This window comes from Protopterus annectens, chromosome 2.part0 (assembly GCF_019279795.1).
Source record: "Protopterus annectens isolate FY-2018-M chromosome 2.part0, PAN1.0, whole genome shotgun sequence".
NCBI lineage: Eukaryota > Metazoa > Chordata > Ceratodontiformes > Protopteridae > Protopterus > Protopterus annectens.
Window position 1 is genome coordinate 320,653,798 of NC_056728.1, and position 22,500 is coordinate 320,676,297.

The 22,500-nt window shown below is 38.2% G+C and overlaps 1 protein-coding gene across 2 annotated transcripts in view; it reads left to right on the forward strand.

Annotated features, from left to right (window-relative positions):
* The window catches only part of SLC12A2 (solute carrier family 12 member 2), a 2,115,502-nt gene that overhangs the window by 1,826,113 nt on the left and 266,889 nt on the right, over positions 1-22,500 (forward strand). For both annotated transcript variants that reach the window (XM_044060802.1, XM_044060801.1), the window contains exon 20: positions 7,206-7,343. In XM_044060802.1, the coding sequence (XP_043916737.1) occupies positions 7,206-7,343 (138 nt within the window). The remainder of the gene's footprint in view (positions 1-7,205; positions 7,344-22,500) is intronic.

A 22,500-nucleotide genomic window follows, 5' to 3' on the forward strand; every position in this document is an offset into this window, starting at 1 on the left:
ATCTCCTTTCCCCACAAGGTCTCTCAGTTCTATCCCTTTTCTCTCTCTCTCAACACATCTTGTATCTAATAAACATATAATTTCTGCTTTCATCATCTTACATCGTTCAGTTACCATTAGCACTCTGATATCATTTCTAGCACTGTTTAAATTAACAGGGACCTAAATCTTGTCACCACAATAAACAGAACATGCTGGAGGGATAGATTCCTGTCCCAGAGACTTCCCATACTCTGGAACAGACTACCTATCTATGTCAAACAGAGCTCCTCATTAGCACTCTTCAAGAGAAATCTTGATGATTGGATGGGAAATGGGAAATTCACCCCGGGGATCACTTCTGTGGCTCTGCTCAACAGGGGCACAGGAAAATAATTTTCTTGGGTGGCGAAAGCCTGGGTACATTTTTTTGGCTAGGCTTGTATGGGCCCCAGGGCCGATAGCCTAGTACCTACCTATGAACACTTGCGTCATCCCTTTCTTTGATTCTTTTCTTCCAACTTGTATTTTTTTCCTCCTCTGATTTGACTTCTCATTATTTTGTTGCTGTTCAGCAAGAGAATTAACATCTTTTTTCTCCTCACTATTTAACACCATTTCTTCTGAATTTATATTTTGTTCTATAGTTTCTTCCATAACATTATTTGCCTTATCTTTGCTATTTTCGATGTTTTCTTCTGCAACATAAGACAGAAAAAAACAAAATGTCATTGGACATTACATTTACTACATTTTGCATGTCCCCTTTCGCCACATTGCCTGCATTTACTTTTTACAGCTCTGTACTAAATGCCTTTTACCTCCACAAAAAAAGCTTTTGGCTGATCTCAGTATTTTGGTCTCTTTCCATTAATATTTATTGCATTTTGAACGTATGGCATCCATTCTTGTATTAAATTTAATGTTACTAACACTTTACACCCTAGTCCATATATTTCTTTCATCAAATACCTTTTTATGTCATGCACTTCATTACAAACAGGTAACAAAAAGGTTAGCAGTTCTGAATTGCACATGCATTTTCTTTTTAAGTTCGTCCAAAATTAAAAAAAAAAAAAAAACTCCTTCCATGGTTTAGGGAAGGTGGTCTAATGGTTAAGGTGTTTGCCTTACAAACACAAGGTGAAGGGTTTGAGTCTCACAAGGGATAATTGGCTAGGCTTAAAATGGCTCACAAGGGCAGTTATCTTAGTACTAATCTATGAACCTATGAATCTGAGACATGAATTTTTGTAGTAAACCAAATGTTTCAAAAGTCACTGCACAGAAGTCTTCAGTGGCAAAATGTATTAATGCTGTTTTCTTTTTATTAAATCCTAAAGGCAATATTATGTTGTCCAAAACATCACATCTATTTAAACAAGCATCAGCCTTTCTTTTAATTCTTACCTCCTGAGTTGCTCACTAAGAGTCTGTTGCTGTATACTTTCTATTACCATAGCTGCTTGCCTTCCTATTCTTGCAATATCAACATCATTGTTTTCATACTTGTTGATGTGTGCCTTTAAAACTAGATACTCCACTAGCAAAACACACACTATATTTAAAGCTCCTTTGTCACCAAAATCCACTGCTTTTTTTATTCTGCTTCCATAATACAGTCAGCTAGTTCACTCCAGCTTGCTGCCTCTCCATTTTCTGTTTCACTTTGTTGCATCAAATTCAATAAATCCTAAAAAAATGCCAAAGATCTAGCGAGGATCAGTGTTGTAAAGGGATGGAGTCCTGACTATGCTCCATGCATCTGGGGTTCAGATAGTGACCTTGGCACAGGATGAGAGAAGGGGAGGAGAATGAAGGGGCTTTAGCCTGTTCTCTTTTCCTGGTAGAGGCAGAAAGGGTGGGCACACTGGGAGGTGCAATTTCCCTGATGGAGACTGAAAAAAAAAAAACTGTTTAGATGGTGGGGCAGGGCCATGTCATAGGAAACGCTCCTTGCAGAAGTGAGCAGATGTCCCTCACAAATGGTCCATTGCACATCACCTCCCCCACACAGGATAAAAAAGTGAGCAATCCTGGTGTTCATACTGGTGCCAGGACTGGAAAAACAGTGTAGAATCCTCAGGAGTGGAAAAATCCCTACAGAAGGGTTGGGGGAAGATGGCCCCTGTGTTGTAAAAGGAAGTAGTAGAGAAAAAAACTGACAGGCCAAAAAAGAGCCATAAAGATGTCAAAGTGGACTATTGTGAATAAGAAAGAAATTATGTATAGTTACTATTATGCAAGAAGCACAGAATTTCCAGCCTGAAAATATTTAAAAAGATTGAGAGACGTTAAAGGAAAGAGAAATATTATCAGAGGCTTCAAAGAGAAACTTGTATTCATCAGTACAACAGATTTATGAAAAAAACATTACTTGGATGAAGGATCTTTGGGCTACCTGGAAAAAGAGAGGATGAGCAAAAATATAAATAACAAAATTCAGAAATGTTTAAAAGGTATAAAAAAGGAACATGGACATGGTGGGGTGGATCTGGTTTGTTTGCGTCTTTCGGCTTTTCCAGGTTAGGGGTCACCACAACGGAACTCCGGTCCGCTAATGATTGGCAGTAGATTTTTATGTGCTGGCGTGCCGGGCTTAATGCACAACCTTCAACGAAGGAACGCCTATTCACGCATGCTGACACACAGAAGACGCTCTAACTGAGAATCGAACGGGCAACGTCTAACTGTGAGGTGACAACGCTACCGCAGCACCACATTTATGCCAAGGAAAATGCCATGGTAGTCAATACAACATCTCCAAAGATATTTGAAGAGAAATACAAGTAAAGGAATCTGAATACCGAACATTTCACAATACAAGAAAATAAGAAAACAAAGGGAGAATGTAGAAAACTGGATTAGTAAGACGTACATTAAATAGAAATTGACATGATGGATTATATGCAAAGTGAAGGATTTAGTGTGGAGAATCCAACACCAGCAATGTCTCAGCACAATGGAATTACAAGTTGCCAGTTAAGGAGCAACACTGGAGAAGAACTGCACCATGATACTGTAGAGTCTTCTGTATGAAAGTCCAGTTGAAGTTGCACAGCAAGGGAAATAATGGCAACTCCAAACCACACAATGTTGTGGAGTGATGGATGAAAGGGTTCCCATACAATGGTGCAGCATATGATGAGGATACTTCACAGAAAGGTTTCTGGAACTTTCTGTAGATTACTCACAGGAAACAGAGAGCAAAAAAAGATGTCGTCAGTCCAGAAGAAAATTATTTAAGGGAAGGCCTGCTTTGTTACTCTGTTTTTGTGGTAAAACTTTATCCATTTAGTCCATGACACTCGGCAGCCAAAACAAAATACAACAATAAAAACAGATGAAGCTAGGTTATCTTTTATGAGTGGTACTTTCACACTTTCAGCATCCAAAATTCTTCTGGAGCACCTAAGAAAAACTCCTCTACAATACTAAAGTCAGAATTATGCAAACATTGTATTTATTTATTTTACATTTGTTGACTGGGATTGTCCGACTGAGCTGAAGAGCCCTTTTTCGGCAGAGGCCCAGGGAGAAAAGCTCCAACATATTAAACAATTTTCATTATAAAGTAGCATGAAACAGCAATGTTACAGGATTATTACAAGTCTTTAAGTAGCAGTACAATGTTGTACAGTGTCAATCAGGAGTATAGCAAAACTATTTCAAAATGCATAAAAGAAATATTTAATTAAGATGCATAGAGTTTTTGGGGTAAGTGGTTACAAAAACCCAGTTTTATCATAATGTAGTTGCATGAAGGTAAGACAATTACAATAGAATGTTTCTCTGAGGCGATTTGCTTAATAGATTTTAGAAGACAGTAGAAAGAGTAGTCAAGGAAGATTAGAGAGAGCTAGTGAGAAGTGAGTTAAGGGCAGAAAGCAGATTAAGGTACGAGAAGTAGGGGATGTTTAAGGAGGGAGAGTGCAGTGGCAGAACCAGTTACTTTTTAAAGTGCTCTTTGGTAGCGGTCTTAAAATTGTTTAGGATGTGTAAGGGTCCTGATTTGTAGTGTAGTCACCTAAATTTGTTATTCTCTCTCCTCCAAACTATGGAACACTCAGTAACTCCACTCTTTGTACACACAATGTTTCCTTTCATAAACTCCTAGAATACTTCTGTTTCAAAAGCTTCTCCTCCAAAACAATAAAAGATTTTCTTGATTGTATTGATTACCCATACAAGCCTTTGTATTTCTTTTTTTCTATTATTTTTTTTATTTCATACTGTGTTCACATTAGACGGTTGTTCTAGTGGAGCTGTGTACATTGAGTCCTTGTCCAGTTCATGGCTGCTTCCCAGGACATTTTCCTCGCATTTCATTCCTTCTGGAGGTTTTTTTGCTGCAGAGTGCCAGTCAGTTGCAGCAGCTGGGGAATCTCTTGGCCATAGCCTGGACACTGTCCCATGCTGTCTGTCTAGGGCCTAATGCTCAGTAGTGCATTAGTCCATTGGCTAGTGGTGGGACTGGAAAGTGGTCATTGCCAACCTAAGAGGTGCTTAATTTCATAGCTGTATCTTAGCCAGCATGCTGCTACTGTTGCTATATGAGGTTACGGTTGTGATGAGATTTGGCTACTGGGACAACCCCTCCCATGGCCCAAAGGGTGGCAGCTCCTCCAACCCTGTCTACAAGTTCTAGCTTGGCCTCCTCCTCATAACTGTGAATGTGGAGGTCTATAGAAGTAGGCTGTTCACCATCAATAATGGCCTCCCCCAGGATAGGCATACTGGTACATAGGGCTCTATCCCTCTATGCCACTGGTACAGGGTATCCATACAAATCTTACCACCATGTAATATATCCAAGATTACTGCAGTACAGCTTGAAACCCCTCATCTTTATATGCAAACTTTCACCTATCAACTCTATACATCATAGCTTTACACTGTGTCATAGTCCACTTCCTAAAGTTCCCAAGCCACCTTCCCTAATGTTTACGCTATCCTCTAATATTTGCCTATGGTGAAAATCCTATAAATATTCTTTACATTACAACAAGCTCTTAGAATATATACAAATCTACGACACTACCTACTCATTAACATGTTTTTTGGCCAAAAACAGTGTCACCACCCTATGTTCTGTCATTGACTACATTATCTTGAATAACGTAATAAGGCATGTTCTCCGGTGATTTCTTCATAGATCTGAAAAAAGCTTCAGCACTGTTGAACATAAACTGCTACTTCTAAAACTTAAAAACTGTGTGTTCTCTAACCATGTCTGTTATTGGATGAAAGACTTTCTTAATCAGCAGAACATTTATAATCTAATGTGATCAATTTCTCTTTTCTGGCACTCTAAGGGAGTACCCCAGCTTTATGTTCTTCGCCTCTCCTCTGCTCACTTTGTATTAACCTTCCATCTGACTTAATTCAGACCACCTTGATACTTTACATAATACTAAGTCACTCATATACATTACAATTCATGAATACCTTCAAACAGACCTCACCATGCTCTGAAACTGTCTGTTAGTAAGCTAGCATTAAACATACAAACCTCTAATGTAATATTTTAAGTGGCAAAAAAAAAAAAAAAAAACTTCATAATGCCTCTTCCCTTTGTACTTTACCCAAATGACTGACATCTTCCTATAGTGTTAGGGCAAAGATGTGTAGGCCGCATCATAAGTAAGACTCTGCTTTCACCCTACATTGAAATACTTGCAAAAGTATGACTATTAAATATCTAACCTTTTGTTTCCAGTAATAGACAAAAACCGTATCTCTAAACATAGTAAGTCCCAAATTGGAATATGATCTGCCTGTTCTTGTCCTTACGTCTTCGCAAAGCACTTCCGTACCCCAGAATACCAAAAGTAGAATTCTCAGGTACATTTATTTTGTATATCAACACCAGTGCCATTGTTCTTCTGTACAGAGGGTAAAATGGCTTTCTGGTACTGCATAATAAACTTCAAATCCACCAGAAGCCAAAATGCTGTTTTGCTTTTCAATTCCTGCTCACCTTTACATTGGGAGAAAAAGCCTTCTCCAAAATAGCTGTACTTTCTGGGAACTCTTTCCCTGCTGAATTATGTAATGTAAAGAAAAAAACATTTTAAATTTCTGAACCAACTAAAATTTCACTGAAAATGCAGCCATAGTGCACATGCTTCATAATTAAAGGCTAATTTCTTTTCCCCTCCTCTTTTTATATTCCTCCAGTGAATTCCAGCATTTATATATATATATATATATATATATATATATATGTGTTTACCAACATAATGTCGAATGTCATAATGTCTAATAGTCATTTGGTTGAAAAATAACATCTCAACCCAAAACATTGAATTATCAAAATGTCTACAATTTTTTCTTTGCAAAAGCAATGAGATCAACTGTACTATTTTGCAGAGGGGCTATGCCCCCTGCACCCCCCATGTTGGGGGCTGCGCCCCACATGCCCCCCTAGTTAAATATATCAACTCCGAGATCGCACTACAGTGCAGAAATGGGCAAATTCGATAATTTCAACATTGTGTGTTGAGACTAATTTTATTTCAACATTTTGATTATTTAATATAGTGTGTTCAACCAATTTAGTTTCAACCATTTAGCATTCAACATTATGTCTGTAAACTATATATATATATATATATATATATATATATATACATGTGTGTGTGTGTATATATATATATATATATATATATATATATATACATGTGTGTGTGTGTATATATATGTGTATATATGTATGTATGTGTATAATTTTTTTTTTTTTTTTTTTTTTTTTTAAATCACATTAGCTTCCTCAATTTATCTCTACTGCAGTCTACTACTTTGGACGTTCTGTATTAAGCAGGCAAATTGCTCTAGTATTAACAGAGTGCTTACTGGAGCATTGTTTTTTTCCCATGTACTGTTCATGTTTCTCCATTTCACAGGTAAATGCTTTCTTTGTGACTTGCTGAGCAGTTACCCATTCGATTTACACCTGTTGAACTTATTTAAGCTTTTGGACCTAAAGTTGTGACTGAAAAGGGACTGAATTAGCTCCTCACCTGCTTAGCAAACTCAAATTGCTGTAGACACAGTTAACACTAACGCATGCTTGCAAGACAAATATGTTTCATCACTGAGTATTTGTAGTTGCATTGCTCAGCAAAGTCAAACAATGTGCTATTTGAAAATAGGTATACAGAAATGCCACTTTGAAGCTCATAGTTTTCCTGTGTTGTAAGTCATTTGTTCTTTCACCTTTACAGAAGACTTGTTGGCCTCCCAAGAGAAGTCCCCTGGGCAGAAGGATTTTGTATTAAATGTAGATCATGGAAGAGAAACTGATGCAGATTCTTCTAAACCTTCATCAAAGTCGGCCAGTGAAAGTAACACTCCACAGAAAGGTACACATATTAATACAGTACATTGCAGAGGTCCTGAGGAATTCCATTTATGCATATAAAACTGTGTTGACTGAATGTTGTATATCATGCAGCAATGTAAAAACCATGCTTAGGCAAATATGCTTGTAAATACATCCCTGCAGTTCTCTGAAGAATGCAGTTAATTTCCCTGAAAATGGAGCAGATTTGCCTATAGGGTGACTTTTCTTGTGATTAAATGACTTAATGCTTTCTATTTTAACACTCGTGCATTAATTTTTGCAGATCTCCCTATATTCTATTTTTTTCCAAACACCTTTATTGGATTATCACTTGTGACATAAGCAAATTTACATTCATATAAAAGTAATCAAAGTATATTAACAGAAGTATTATACTTCACATATATTGCTATATATCATATTACCTAAGCAATATTACATAAATTATTCAATTCCTGCTTTTTTTAAACAAGAACCATCTTCATTAAACCATCACTTACTACATAAGCAGTCATACATTTATATAAATGAAAATAAACCATACCAACGCAATCCTATTCGCAAATATTTTACATCACAAACCATACTGACATGCTCCCAGTTGAAACATTATACATCAGTTATAATTTAGCCAATCTTTCACACTCAAACATTCCATAGCTCATTTAAGGTCCTGCTGCCTTTTAGACTTCATTCCTCTCTTGTATGTATTTTTCCCCACCATTACCATTTTTTTATGTAGTTAGCTCCCACTCTTTTCTAAAGATATTAATTTCAGTTGTTTTATCTATGTTACTATATTCACTGCTTCCAGTATAGTTGGCTTAGATTTTGATTTCCATTTTCTAGTAATTGGTTTTTGGCAGGCAACATTATTAGACCCAGCAAGGCCTTACCATATCTAGGCAATTTCAGTTTTGTATCGTAGCTCAGAAAAATCTTCTCCTTCGTCAGACCAATCTGCCCACCCAGCATCTCTGACAGTGCATTCCACAGGGAATCCTTAAAGTCCGCCAACTCACCGCACTCCCAGAAAATGTTACCAATTACCTCTTTCTTCCCCTTTATACCTCCAATATTTACTGTCTACCTTAGGAAACATTCTCTGGCATCTACTTGGGGTATACAAATATCTATGTAAACATTTCCATGCAAAAATCCTAAATCCTCCAGATTTTGTTGCATATTTTGAAACCTACATATATCCTCCCAGTGTGTCTTTGTGAATTGCTTATCCAGTCTCTCTTCCCAATCATTTCTAACCTCCTCTGATCGATTCTTAGAGTTATCATGCAATATTTTATATGCTCTATTAATTATTCCTTTTTTTTAATGTCAGCTTCTCTTCTAGACTCAAAACTCTACCAGTGCTGATCTTTTGGTTAGGACCCCCTATATCTGTTTGCCTATACTCTGCCTTCCCTATCAGGGATTGATATCAATATCTAACCTGCAGTCCAAATGCATTTTTGGCATCTTCCCATTCTGTTACCTTTCCCTCTGTAGTTATTTACTCCCAATACCTTGTTTCCTTTGCCAGTTTTCTCCAGTAAGTTCCAGGCCTGTCTTGCCTGTTTATATCCCTAATTGCAGTCATGCTCATCGGCAGAATCTCCTTTCTCCATTCCCATGTTGGTTTAGCTCTTGGAATACTTTCTGCTATGGATATAATATTCTGCATGATTATTGTTATTCTCCTTAAAAGCCTGCATCCAAAATTCCATTCTCCTTGTTTCTTGAGCTTCCCCTTGTTTCATCATCATTCCTTTCTACTTTGAATTATAGTTTTCTACTTGTGCTTATGTATAAGAGTCTTAACTGTGAAGATCTGAAATACCCCTTCAAACTGGGTAATCCCAATATGCCCTGTTATACTGGAAGAATCAGTTTATCCCACTTGACTCCTGCAGTCTTCCCCTCCCAAATGAAGTCATTCAGCTCTTTATTAATTGCTACCCACAACTTTTCTGGTTGATAAAAATATGCTTGACCTGTGTAGAAGACGTAAAAGAACTAAAAATATTTTAACTGCTTGTATATTACTATCCATATCCATACAACAAAGCTTCCATTTTTTCAGTTTTTGCGTTATCTTTTATTTAGTCTCTTCCCACATATCCTTAGCTGCCCCACTACAATTTCAATCCATACTCCTAAATATTTCATTTCATGTCCCCATAAATATGGGTATTCCTGAACCAGTTCATGTGTGGGTGTATAGTTTACTGCTATTGCTTTTGTTTTTGCTTCATTAATTTTGTATCCCATAAAGATCTGAAATGGTCTCAAAATATTCCAGAACACTGCAATGTCTTCTTCTGGTTTTGTCCGGTACAAAATAATATGGTCTGCAAATAAGTCTGCTTTCCTTGACTTGCCATCCCAATTATATCCTTGAATTTGAGTCCCTTGTTTTCTTTGCCAGTCATTCTAACTGTAATGCAAATAAAGGGGAAAGAGGACACCCATGCCTGGTTCCTCTGCTCAAGCAGAAATTATCAGAGAGGACCCCACCTACTTTAATTTTCACCTCCGATCTCTCATATATTCTCCTAATCAGCCTTATAATTTTTAAAGGAAATGCAAATGGTTACTCTGTCAGATGCATTCTCTGCGTCAAGACCCACCAACAGCAATGGTATTTTCTTACATTCTGCTTTTCTCTGGATCATCCGTGTTCTGTTAATGTTGTCAAATGTTTGCCTCCGCTCCACAAAACCACATTGATCCATATCCATCAGTTTTGGCATTACTTTTGCCATTCTTTTAACCATTATAGACATGAACACTTAATAATCATGCCATAGTATTGAAATGAGTCTGTATGAAGCTGGATCTAATTGATCATTACCCTCTCTAGGTCTTACAGCTACCACTGCTTTATTCCAGGACAGTGGTACTTCTCTTATGATATTAAACAAAACCTTCCAGATCTGTATCAGTTTTTTTTTCCTCCTAGCTTCCAAATTTCCACATGAATACCATCTGTTCCTGGGGAACTTTCCCATAGACTGGTTGTACATCACAATTTTTATTTCATCTTCTCCTCTCCTGTTAGTAATCAAGCCTCATCTACCTCTAAACTTGGCATATTTAATTCTTCCATAAAAAATTCCATTTGTACCTTCTCTTGATTTTTCTTATTTCTCTACTTTATAGAGACTCTCATAAAATTTCCAAAATATTTCTAATACATCTACAGGATCTCTTGTTACCTCCTTTGTTATAGGCTCCCTAAGTTTGGTGACAGCCCTTTCTACTTTCAGTGCCTGAGTTGTTGCGCTAAAAGTTTTTGTGCACTAGTGTTAAAATAGTTGCTTAATAGCAATCTTTCTAAGCTTGTGCATATTATTGAGGTAATCCTTTATTTTCTGTTTAGCATTCTGCAGTTGATCCTTTTCTTGCTCTTTGAGATTCCCCCATTCTGCAATACTTTCACATTTGCCAGTCCCCTCTAAATAATTATTATTTCTTAACCATAGCTTCCTTTCTTTTATTTTCACCCTATTTTTAAACTCCCATCTTAATTTTATCCCACTCCCTGGCTGTATTTTCAGAAGGAATTTCTATCCTGTCCAACAGCTCCTGAATAATCTCCACTTACCCATTCCTTAAATTGCTCTCTTTTCAAAAGATAGGTGGGAAAGCAACAATGTCTCATTTTTATTTCATTATCCTGTGTTTTTGTTTCAGCTATTGGCGCATGATCTGAAATAGTTTTTGGGTGTGTATCAAGACCTTCAATTAACTGTACATGTTCCTGTGAAATGTAAATTCTGCAAGCCTAGCCTAGTTTTTATATCTTGGGGAATAGTATGTAAATTCATTACAAACTTCTGTTACTGAATTCATAAATATTTTTATAAATTTCTTCATAAATCTGTCCTCCTTTGCTGTATTTCCCTTCTGATCCACCAGACACATCTTCACTGCTGCAAATCAAGTTCCAGTCCCTACGTAAAAGTAATATTCCTTGCTGAAAACTGATTTTCTCCCAGAATTTTCTTAAGCTCCATTACAGCAGTTTTAGGTGAAATGTAAATACATGCTAGTATAATCCTCCTCCCTTGCCAGTAGTTCCTTAGCACTAAAAATCTGCCATTATTATTTTTTTTATCTTCCTCTATCACTGTTGGAGCTCCTCTTGCAGAATAACCATCCTAAAAACCTTTCTTTATCAAATTCACACATTCATTTCTTTCTGTCTGTGTCTCTTGTAACATAGCTATTTACACTCTACATTTTTAAATATAGTTCACTACTCTTTGTATTTATCTCTGAGACCATTTACATTTAAAGACATTAAAGAAAGCGTCATTTGTATTAAAAAGTTATTATTCTCACCTTTGATGTATAACACCTTTGTTGTTAAATGTCTAGTTCCAGCTTTTGTATTACATACATACGCTATTTGGGAGGTTGAACTTTTATACAGTTGTTTCTTCTCATATACATTTGAGCCTATGTTACATCTTGTAAAACTTTTTTGTTTTATTGAAAGCCCTCAAACAAAAAAAAAAATAAAATAAAAAACACACCCCAGTATCCCTAAAACCTTAATACTAACACACAAAACTATGTACACCTTTAAATATTGAAGTTTTATTCCCCTGTTAGGAACAAAAGTCCCAAACTGACAGCCACACACATGGCTCCGCCTGTGCTTCTGCTAAGTGCTGATTGGTTTTGTCATATCTTTACAGCTCTTCGAGTTGGGAAAACCCCTGAATGTGTTCAGAATATTAACTACCCTGGGAAAGCTCCTGAATGCATTCAGAGAACATTATCTGCTTTGGGGAAAACCCTGAATGCTTTCAGAGAACATTCTCTCTTAGCCAATTTCTCTAATCTTTTCTTTTTTTTTCTCCCTCAGCCAATCATTGTCCACCAGACTGTGATTTTTTCTTTATCAGATTGTCTCCATGGAGACATGAGAACCAGGTAGCCAGTTTCTCTTGATCAAATTGTTTCCCTGGAAACCTGAAGACCAGCTGCAGAATTGTTACTGAGCTTACATGTATTTGCTAGAAAAAAAGCAATCTCCCTATATTCTAGATTTGGATATGTATGCAATGCATCATTACAGAAGAGTTGATAATTAGTATTTTCTGTGAGAATGTATGCCCTTGTTAACACAGAAGAGACTCCTCCACATGTTTGCACACCATACAGATACACAGTCAGTAAAAATATTTATTAGCCATGACCCTTTTTGCATTGCTTTTAAATACTGTTTTAAAATAATGGCAATGTATAACATAAAGTCCATTTTTATTCCATCTCTATGCTGACTTGAGTCAGAAGGCGACTACTTTGGTGTGTACCGTGAATGACTATAAACATGGCAACACATCCACATACAACATGCTTTTGTGTACTTGGTATCACTGTGGAGTTGGATGCCGGAAAAAATGGCAGGTTTTGAATGCAAAGCTCACGGAGATGTCATCAGTTTTGGAATCTTGCTGGTGCTTTTAATTTATTCTCATACTTTTATTTTCCAGTTATGTTTTGCTGCTTTCCAGCAACTAAAATATCTGGTGTGTCAGTTTTGTTTTCATTAACTGCACTGATCTATGTTTTAGTGCAACTGGCAAACTAAATTGGTAGCACATTTCGCCTCCTGACTGCTGTACAGTGTATTTCAAAAGGAAATCGCTTTTCCTAATGTACTGATACTGTTTCCATCTGAAAAGTCCACCGGAAAATGAACTGTCACTAGCACTGAGTTATCAAGTAATGCTATCTATTAGTATATTGAACCCTTTTTATCCTAACCAATTTATTGCAAATATTTTAATAAAAGTGTCTTGTTTGTTAATTGAAATCAGCAGTTTTTATATGGCTATCATTTTTATGATTACTTCTTTTTTCTGTCAACTTGTTAGTGTTTCACTCCATGAATGTACATATTGTGCCTTGCACCAACAGAGGCCATGTCAGTTTATTACAGCTGTCCCGAGACTGACATAAAGGATCAACATGGTCAGAAGCTGAATTATGTTCATCATATATTGATGTTTATGCAGTGTTACTGGCCCTGCATCACTCTTGAGTATTTGTATCATTTGTATGATTTGTTTTCTAATATAAATGCCATCATGGAGGCTGTTGTAATGTGATTTTGATTTTCAGCACAGCTCTGCAGAGTCCAGAGCAAAGCCTAAAATAATGGGAGACAAAGGCCCAAATTCAGGAGCATTTTTAACTATTACTTCAATTCACCTATAAAGCTAATTAAAGAGGTTTTGTATCGACTTGCATTTTTCAAGGAATAGGAAGTCTGGCATTATTGACCAACTGCATGACTTGCTTGAAAAATTTGAGGGATGGGGCAAAAATGTGAAGCAATAGCTGGGACAGTTGAGACTTATGCTTTCTTTATTTCACATTGCACTGTGTTCCTCCTGTATGATTTTCTTTTGTCTTTTTTTGTATCCGGTGCTGTCCCATCATTTATAATAGCAGTTCTCAGAGTTGGTTTATTTATGACTTTTATTAGTGTGAAAGCAAATTTTGAATCACTGGCTATTTGTACTTTTTTTCCATACTCAGAACAGACATAAGGCTATACTTTTTCATTTGCAGTGTAATTATGTGAGTTGCTTTGGAGAAAATAAGCATTTAGATCAGGTGTCCTCCTTTATACACTCACTTTTCCTGTCAGATCTCTTGAGTTAATTTATCTGTGATGGCAAAGCTGGTTTGCACTGTATAAGCATGCAGATTTTGAGACTTCATAGATATATGGCCCTAATGGGAATGTTTACCTTGGACAACAGTCTAAATTTTAAGTACAGTAAGACCAGCCACCAACGAAGCATATTCCAAAAAAATAATGCAAGTTTCCATGAAAACAGAACTTTATAGGGACTGTTGAACTGAGTAGCATACAGCTGTTGAAAGTAGCTAAGTCATGCTTTTCTTACATGAGATGACACGGGGTAATTCAGTAGTAGAAAAATGCCTTCTGAGTTGCAGAAAGTTTCATGTGCGAGTATAGTTGTCCTTTTAAGGACTGCCATGGGCAGAAACTGAAAGCGCATGTTTTTAATTCTTTCTCATTATATGCAGTGCTAATGATTTAGTTTTCCTGTCAGCCCTACTAGATTTATAGCATCTAAAACTGCAAGACCATTTTGCCTTTCCTTTTGCTTGTGTTTATTTTAGAACTACAAGTTCCTTGATTCTGCAAAACATAAACTCATCGGAGAATGTCTGCCCCAGTTGTGCCTCTTTGGAACACATAAAATCATAAAAGAATAGTAATCTGTTAGGGCACTGCATAGGACATTAGTAGGGAATAAAGCAAGGTAAGAGTAGAAATGTTTTTTTTTTTTTTTTTTTTTTTTTTTTTTTTTTTGTAGTTTCTGCTTGTATTTGTCCTTCAGTAACAAGGAAACAGCAATAAGTCTTAAGATCCATCCCTTGCTGGTCTCTCCTTTCACAGATTGAAGAATTGCTTACTCTTCTAATAGCAGACCCAGTTTTTTACTTTAATTTGAAATGTATCCAGCTGTAGATTTCGGAGCAGAGCTCCTTTTTTCTTTTAAATTTGTGGAAATCCGTAAGTAGCATACTACGTTGCACAGCTATATAGCTTATAAAAAAATTACTCTGTCATCTGGTGTTTTGTGCCAGGTGTCTGTTTATACACACACACACACACACACACACAATTGGTTGTATTGCACAGTCGTGACAGTTCCATGTGCATCTGTCCATAGCAACTAAGCAGCCCCACAGAAACACTTTTCCCACACTACAAGCTAAACACATAACAGACATGTTTGTGAGTCAGCACACTGTTACACGACACAGTGTGCATTTAACAAGCCATAATAACCTAACAAAAGGCCATTCACATTGCAACGTACTGCACATATCCATACCTCTTAGTCTACAGATTTAGGGACAAAAGAGCTTATAATCAGGGAAAGTCAGAGGAATCTAATTAACATATGCATGTTCAAATCCTGCCAATCTTCTGTACAAACTGCCCAGGTTATGATGATCTCGAGAGATACTCTTTTCTCCACAGACGGCCTCAGCTGTACTTCATAAATACAGCTGCTTTGACTTTGTACTCTAAAGATGTCTGATTGTGTAAAAAAAAAAAATGGTAGCCATAGTAAGTTTCCACGCAATACGCAGTCACCTTTGCAAAGTATTCCAACTCACTTCATTCTTACAAATGTGTACTACTCCTGGAAACTGATACTGGTAATGTGCGAAAGAAAAAAAATCTAATTTCTACTTCAGATGAATGAAACTGAAAATAGGCTCCATCGTCTTAGTTTAAACAGTTGTCTTTATACTAAGTCATGGAGCAGTTTTTCATTTTATTTTCCGTCACAGGTAAATTTTAACTTGCTATTGAATTCCAGCTATTTCACTCAAACTTGTAGAGAAAGAAAACATTTTGCTTAACTAGGATGCCTGCCTGTTCTTGCTCATCTCTTCAGTAATACTTTATGTAGCTCCCACACTCTTGCAGCTAAGGGTTGGGGAAGGTTTCTTATTCTGATAAGAAAAACTTGCTGCTGGACTCAATGATTTGATTTGGTGATGATCCAAAAAGTTCAAAGGAAAAACACAAGCCTCAAATATTTTTTGATCCAGTATGCAATAAAGATCATAGTATTCAAAAGATATCTAAACCTTCAAGCTAACAAAACAGCATTTTTTTGTGACACCAAATCCTTCAGTCTTCTCTTCAGCACTACAGGTATGAATGAACCGCTGTACGAATATCGTCCTCCTCTTGAAGTGCTGCTTAATGTACAGTTCATTGGACCCAATAGAAGGCAGCTTCACCTATCCAATCCACATAGTTAAGTGTTTGCCATAGTTCTGATGCATCACTGCATGTGGTTCTTCCATTACCATCCTGCATTCTTCCTTCACTTGTGCCTTAGAAGCTCCATAAATTAGGCAGTCTGCCATTGCCTATGTGACTGCACCAAAAAGCTCATTGAGCTTTATCCTCATTGATGTCAAAATAAGGAGTGTGTGAGGGTGCATACATAGACTTTAATAGATGCACCATGGTGCATGCACCGGTCCCCATCCATTAGTCTACATATGTACCTCAAGATATGCCTCAAGTGATGTTAGTAAGAGAGCAATTATAACTATGTGGCTGGTTTCTTAATAAAAGGTTTACAGAGTGTTTTATTAAGAAAACAGCCATACAGTCTTGGAGATGGAATGAGAAATGGAACCCTGGAATTGATTGTTACCTGGTTGAGCCACCAAAAAATCTCTTTCTTTATAAAATGCATGGGATGTTTCAGACTTGATAAGTGTTGACAGGGTTGGGTTCATTCAGATTCTGAGAGACTGCTAAATTTTCATTTTTTTAAGTCTGGTGTGTGGAATAATTAGAATTGTTGACACCATAAATCATAGGGTAATCAAACTCTGTCTCTTGCTGAGATAGTTTGTATATATGTCAGCATTAGGAACTATGTTTTCAAGAACTGAGCTTTGATTAAGTGAAGGCAAGCCATCACAGAAGACATTTCTAACAGTGAGTTGCATTCATGGTTGACTTCTTTATGTTAAATGTAAATCGTAGGCTGAGAAGCAGATTTGTTATGAAACGTAAGCTCTTTAAGGCTTCTTGCTTTGAAGAGGTCTAAATTAATCAATCATCTAAGAAAGATAATACAGAGGCCTTGAAGTTTGCAAAAGGCGACAACCATGGATAAACATTTTGTGAACACCCTTAGTACCGTGGATAAACCAAATGGCAAAGAAGTTTTCTGAGGGTGATATCCCATTACACAGAATATTAAAATTGGTCAGTATTTTGTGCTGATTGTAGGTATAAAGGTAGGCATCCTTCAGATATAAAATAATGAAGTGCTTGTGGGTGGATGACAGAAAAAAAGATTTTGGAGGGTAAATATCTTGAATTTTGGGACTTGTCAACTTGAACCAATGTAGAACTGGTCTTCAAGGTCCCCTCTTTTCTGGGGACCAGAAAAACATGAGGCGCAGAAACTGTTTCTTATCCAACTGGGAGGAACAGATTTTAGAGTTCCCTGAATTAGTACATCTGAAATGATTGGCAAAATGACATGTTGCTGAACTGGTGCAACTTGAGGGATCCCTGTGAGAATAAGAAGAAAAAGGTCCACTCTTTGTCTTTTTGTATGTCCAAAACTCAGGAATGTCTGAGTTTCCAAAAGGGGAAGTTTCTCTGCAGTTACAGAGGAGGAATAATTGAGCAGGAAGAAGGGAAGAATGGTTGAAGAAGATGGTCAGAAATTATTTCATTCAGGACATAATCCGTGGGATCCTTTATAGTCAGATTTTGGTTTGTTTTGCAGCTACTTTTTGAGAAATTTCATGACTTTTTTGGCTTTTGAGGCTTAAGGAAAAAAAAATAGTTCAGGTAATGGAAGAATAATTCCTCTGAAAGTTAGAAACTGGGGAAACTGCTGTTTAACTTCATGAATGATCTTACCCCATTCTTCTAATTTTTTGAAAATGTTCATAGGAGAATTGCCAAAAAGGTAGTCCTTGTCTAAGGGAGCATCCAGCAATTTCACTTTAACATCCGGAAGAGACTAAAGCCTCAGTCAAGCATATCTTCTGAGAACAGAACCTTTTCAGCAGCTTTAGATGCTGCCTCTGCATTATACGTACAATTGATAGAATGTCTAGCCACTTGAGATGCTGATTTAAGCATCTGTGGTAAACTATACTTAACACAAGGGTCTGGAACATCAAGTACAACTTTAATCATGCTATCCAAAAATGGAAATTAGGTATTTGGTCATGTGTGTTTGATAGTCGATAACTCTGAAGGACAGAGTGGCTGAAGTGCAACCTTTTTGCCATATCTGTCCATGGCTCTAGTATCTTTATTATTAGGAAAAGCATTAGTGGAAGGTAAACATTTAGAGAGTTTGTCCAATTTTGATGAGATCACTGTAGAATCAGAAGATGAATTCTTATAAAAGTAGTTATGGAATTCAAAGACTTAAGGAATCTGCCTGGCTTCTTTGGAGCAGGAGGTTGTGATTCTGAAGACAAAAACTGACAGTTATCTAGAGCTTCTGAAACGAAGTATGGCAGAAGGCTTAGGAGCCATATTACCTTTTTGTGCATCAAAAATGTGCTTGCTTTGCCATTTGAAGGGTTCAGTCATTTTAAAAATAGTGCTCCCAAAGTGAAGTTCCTCAAGGAGGAGTCAGAGGAAAAGGTGTCTTCTGTTTCAGATACATAACCAGAGGGAGAATAAATTTGAGAAGTATAATTAAGTCCTTCAGCATCTTAATCAGATAAATCTTCCTCTTCATAGGAAGATTCCCTTTTCTACTCATGACGGGTAGAAGCAGAAGAAAGGGAAGGAAACTGAGCTTTAAATGAGCCTTGTGAAAAATTAAACAAATCTTGGAATCCCTTTGGGAAGAAGTTGGAGTTACTGCAGAGGAAATGTGATGTTCATCGTGTTTCACTGTTGCAGTCATTACTCTTGGGTTATCCTGCTGGTAGGCTACCCTCAGTTGGCCAGAATTCCAAAGTCTAGGTCCAGCATCGGTTGCTGTCGCCTCTTCCCTGACGTCAGTGCGCCAGGGGTATAAAAGATGCAGCCGACGCCATTTTCTTCAGTCTTTCTTGCAGCGCGGTGCCTGAAGCAAAAGCAGTTCACAAGTGCCAGTCGGCCGACTCCTGAGATTTTCAAATCCGAATTTCAGAACCGAAGTCTTCATTAAAGCTAAGTACCCCGTTGGGGAAACTTTTTTCTTGCTCCAGACCAATGTCAGAAAAAGTTAACAATTGTATTTCTTGTGGGAAGCAAATACTTCATAAGGATTTTCACTCTTATTGTATTCCTTGCCTAGGCCCTGATCACAGCGTTGCTAGCTGTCGGTTTTGTGCTAGATTTAACCAATGCACTGTTAAGCGTCGGTTCGATTTTGCATTTCATTACTTTGGCTGAAGATTTAATTATATAATGCCATCGGAACAGCTGACATCCGGAGTTTACAAAAAACGCAAGGACAAGGAAAAGGATAGGCATCCGAGGTCCAAAACTGACGAGGCCTCCACTAGGCCAGACGCCGGTTCTCAGTGAGGCGCTTTCGCAGCCCCTGGTGCCCGCTACCTCAGAGCCACAGGCCGCTTCCGACTCCCACGTGGAGTCGACTGGGCTTCTGGATACTCAAGATATTGGACACTCGGAAATCATTCCCTCAGATGGGACTGGAGCCGCTGAGCAGGCATCTGCTTCTGAGGGTGTCTTCAGACCTACACAACTATATATTAAGCCATCTTCAGCTTCAAAGACTAAAGCAGCTCTAAAGACCAAGAAACAAGTACAGCATTCTCCTACTCATACTTCATGCGTAAAAAACAGATGCTCAAAATGGCCGAAGACCTAATTACTTTGATCAGGGGTTCCCATCCCCTTCCTGATAAGAGGCCTAGGCAAGAGACACAGTATGAGTCTTCTGATCAGGTTTCTATTTCCTCTGATTCCTCTTCTCAACAGGATTGTTCCATGCTTTCCTATGAGGATTCTGATGCTGAAGAATCCATTCCTTCAGCCTCTCCTCCTGAGGATTATTCTTTTGGGGAAACCCTGCATACCATGAGGGAGCATTTCCACTGGGAGAGCCAAGATTATTCTGAATCTAAGAAAAGGCTCAGAGACTTTCTGATACTTCCTCAGCATAGACCCCTTGCTATTCCACCTGTTCTAGACATTGTAGATGTATTTTCAGAGTCCGGTCTGTCCCCTGACTCTTTGTCCCCTGCACCTGCTAAGCCAGACCGATACTACAGGATCCCGAATTCTCATAAATTCCTATATAAAAACCCCACTGCTGACCCAGAAACTATATCTCAGGGTCCCAAAGGGGTAAAAGCTTCCATTGCAAAAAACCCTGTCCCCTCTGATAGGGATTCTAGGGCTCTAGACAGATGGGGGAAAAAATTTACATTTCTTCTACCTTGGCTGTAAGGGCTTTAAATTGTCAGTTTCATATGCTTATATTTCAGCAATATTTAATGTCACTGCTTAAACAGAAATTGTTGGCAAATACTGAATGTTCAGAGAACAAGGAGGATTTATTGCATGCAGCTGAACAAGTGGGAAAGCATAATTTGCCATGTGGTTATGATTCACTGGAGGCCTCTTGCAGGGCCGCTGTTACAGGTTCTGTTATTAGAAGGCATGCTTGATTAAAGGAACAGAATCTGCCTGATCATGTTAAAGCAAAATTATTAGGTGCTCCATTATAGCATGATACTTTGGTACTAAAGCAGAAGAGGTGTTTTAATGGAGGATAAAGCAAAATCCATGCAGACAGTCAAGGATTTCTTACAGGTACAGCCACCCAGGTTTAGCAGGACCTGGCCTTCTAAAAATTGGTCCTTTCCAGTGTCAGACAGACCACAAAGAGGCAGATACAGGCGTCCCAGAGGCAGATCTCAGCCCCAAGGCTCATACAGGCCTAAACAATGGGGTGCTCCTACCTCCAAAAGCGGAGAAGATAAATCACAACCTTACAGGAAACAGTTCCAATGACTTTCCTCTGCCAGATCCAAGCACATTTCTTTTGGTGGCCCCCTTAGGGGGAAAACTAGCACTTTTTTCATCAAATTGGCAAATGGTTACCCAAGACAAATGGGTCCTGAATATAGTGTCCCAAGGCTACAGGTTCCATTTTCACACCCTTCCAAAGTCAAAGGGTATGCCAGACCTGCCACACAATCAATGGGCAGAGGCACAAAAACAAATTACAGCCCTCATGTACATGAGGGCCATTCAACAAGTACCACAACAAGAGCAGGGGCAAGGATTGTACTCCAGTCTTTTCCTAGTGCCCAGAAAGGACAAAACCTGAAGACCAATACTGGACCTGTCTATACTAAATACGTTTCTGGAAGTTCCAAAATTCAAGATGTTGACTCTACAGCAACTACTGCCCATGCTGGGCAAGAAGGCTTGGCTTGTAACTTTGGACCTAAAAGAGGCATACCTGCATATCCCAATCAGACAATCTTGCAGAAGATACCTCAGATTCATAGCTGGATCAATGCACTACCAATTCTCTGCACTGCCCTTTGGCTTATCTACTGCGCCCAGGGTCTTCACAAAATGCCTGGCACCAGTAATTGCATTTTGCAGACTAAGAGGGATTCAAATATATCCCTACTTGGACGACTGCCTAATTCAAGCAGAGAACAAAGGCATTCTTCTAAAGCATCTGGCATTTGTAAAAAGATTACTAATTGGCTTAGGGTACACAGTAAACGAAAAGAAATCAAAACTAGTGCCCTCTCAAGAGATAATATTCCTGGGTGCAAGCTTAAATACAACTGCCCAGATGGCTTATCTCACGCCAGACAAACAAAAGCAACTGACTTCTTACTTCAAGAAATTGGCAACAAAAACCCACTTATCTGCAAGGAAAGTCCTGCATTCCTTAGGTTTCATGGCATCCTGCATTCTACTAATTCCATATGCCAGACTGCATATGAGGAAACTACAATGGTATCTAAAAAGTGTTTGGTCTCAGCATTACCACAGCCTGGAGATGGTAATTGCACTCATTCTCTGCCTGCAACAGGAGTTTTGATTGTGGGCAGAGGTCTGTCACCACAACAAGTGTCTGCCATTCAGTTTACCCACAGCCAGACAGACACTGACAACGGATGCATCAGATTATGCCTGGGAGGCCCATATGGCAGGAAAATGTATTCAGGGCACATGGCCTGCAAACCAGATGCATCTTCACATCAATCAAAAAGAGATGCTAGCTGTTCAAAATGCCCTGACAGCTTTCAAGGACCTGCTTCATCCAGGACAGCTACTGATAAAAAAAGACAATACTACGGTCATGTGGTACATAAGCCAAGCAGGGAGGTACACATTCCTACCCCCTCTACAGACAAGCAATGACCTTATGGGACACAGCATTGACTTATCAAGTTCACCTGCAAGCACAATTCCTGCCAGGAAAAACAAATACTCTGGCAGACAAACTAAGCAGAAACCTCATGGATCCCCACGAATGGAAACTGGATCCACAAGTCTTCAGCATGATAACAAGGAAATGGGGATGCCCAGACATAGATCTATTTGCCTCCCCTCACACCTGCCAATTGCAGAGATTTTGCACAAGGATTTATCACAAGCAAGCATGGAAAGTGAA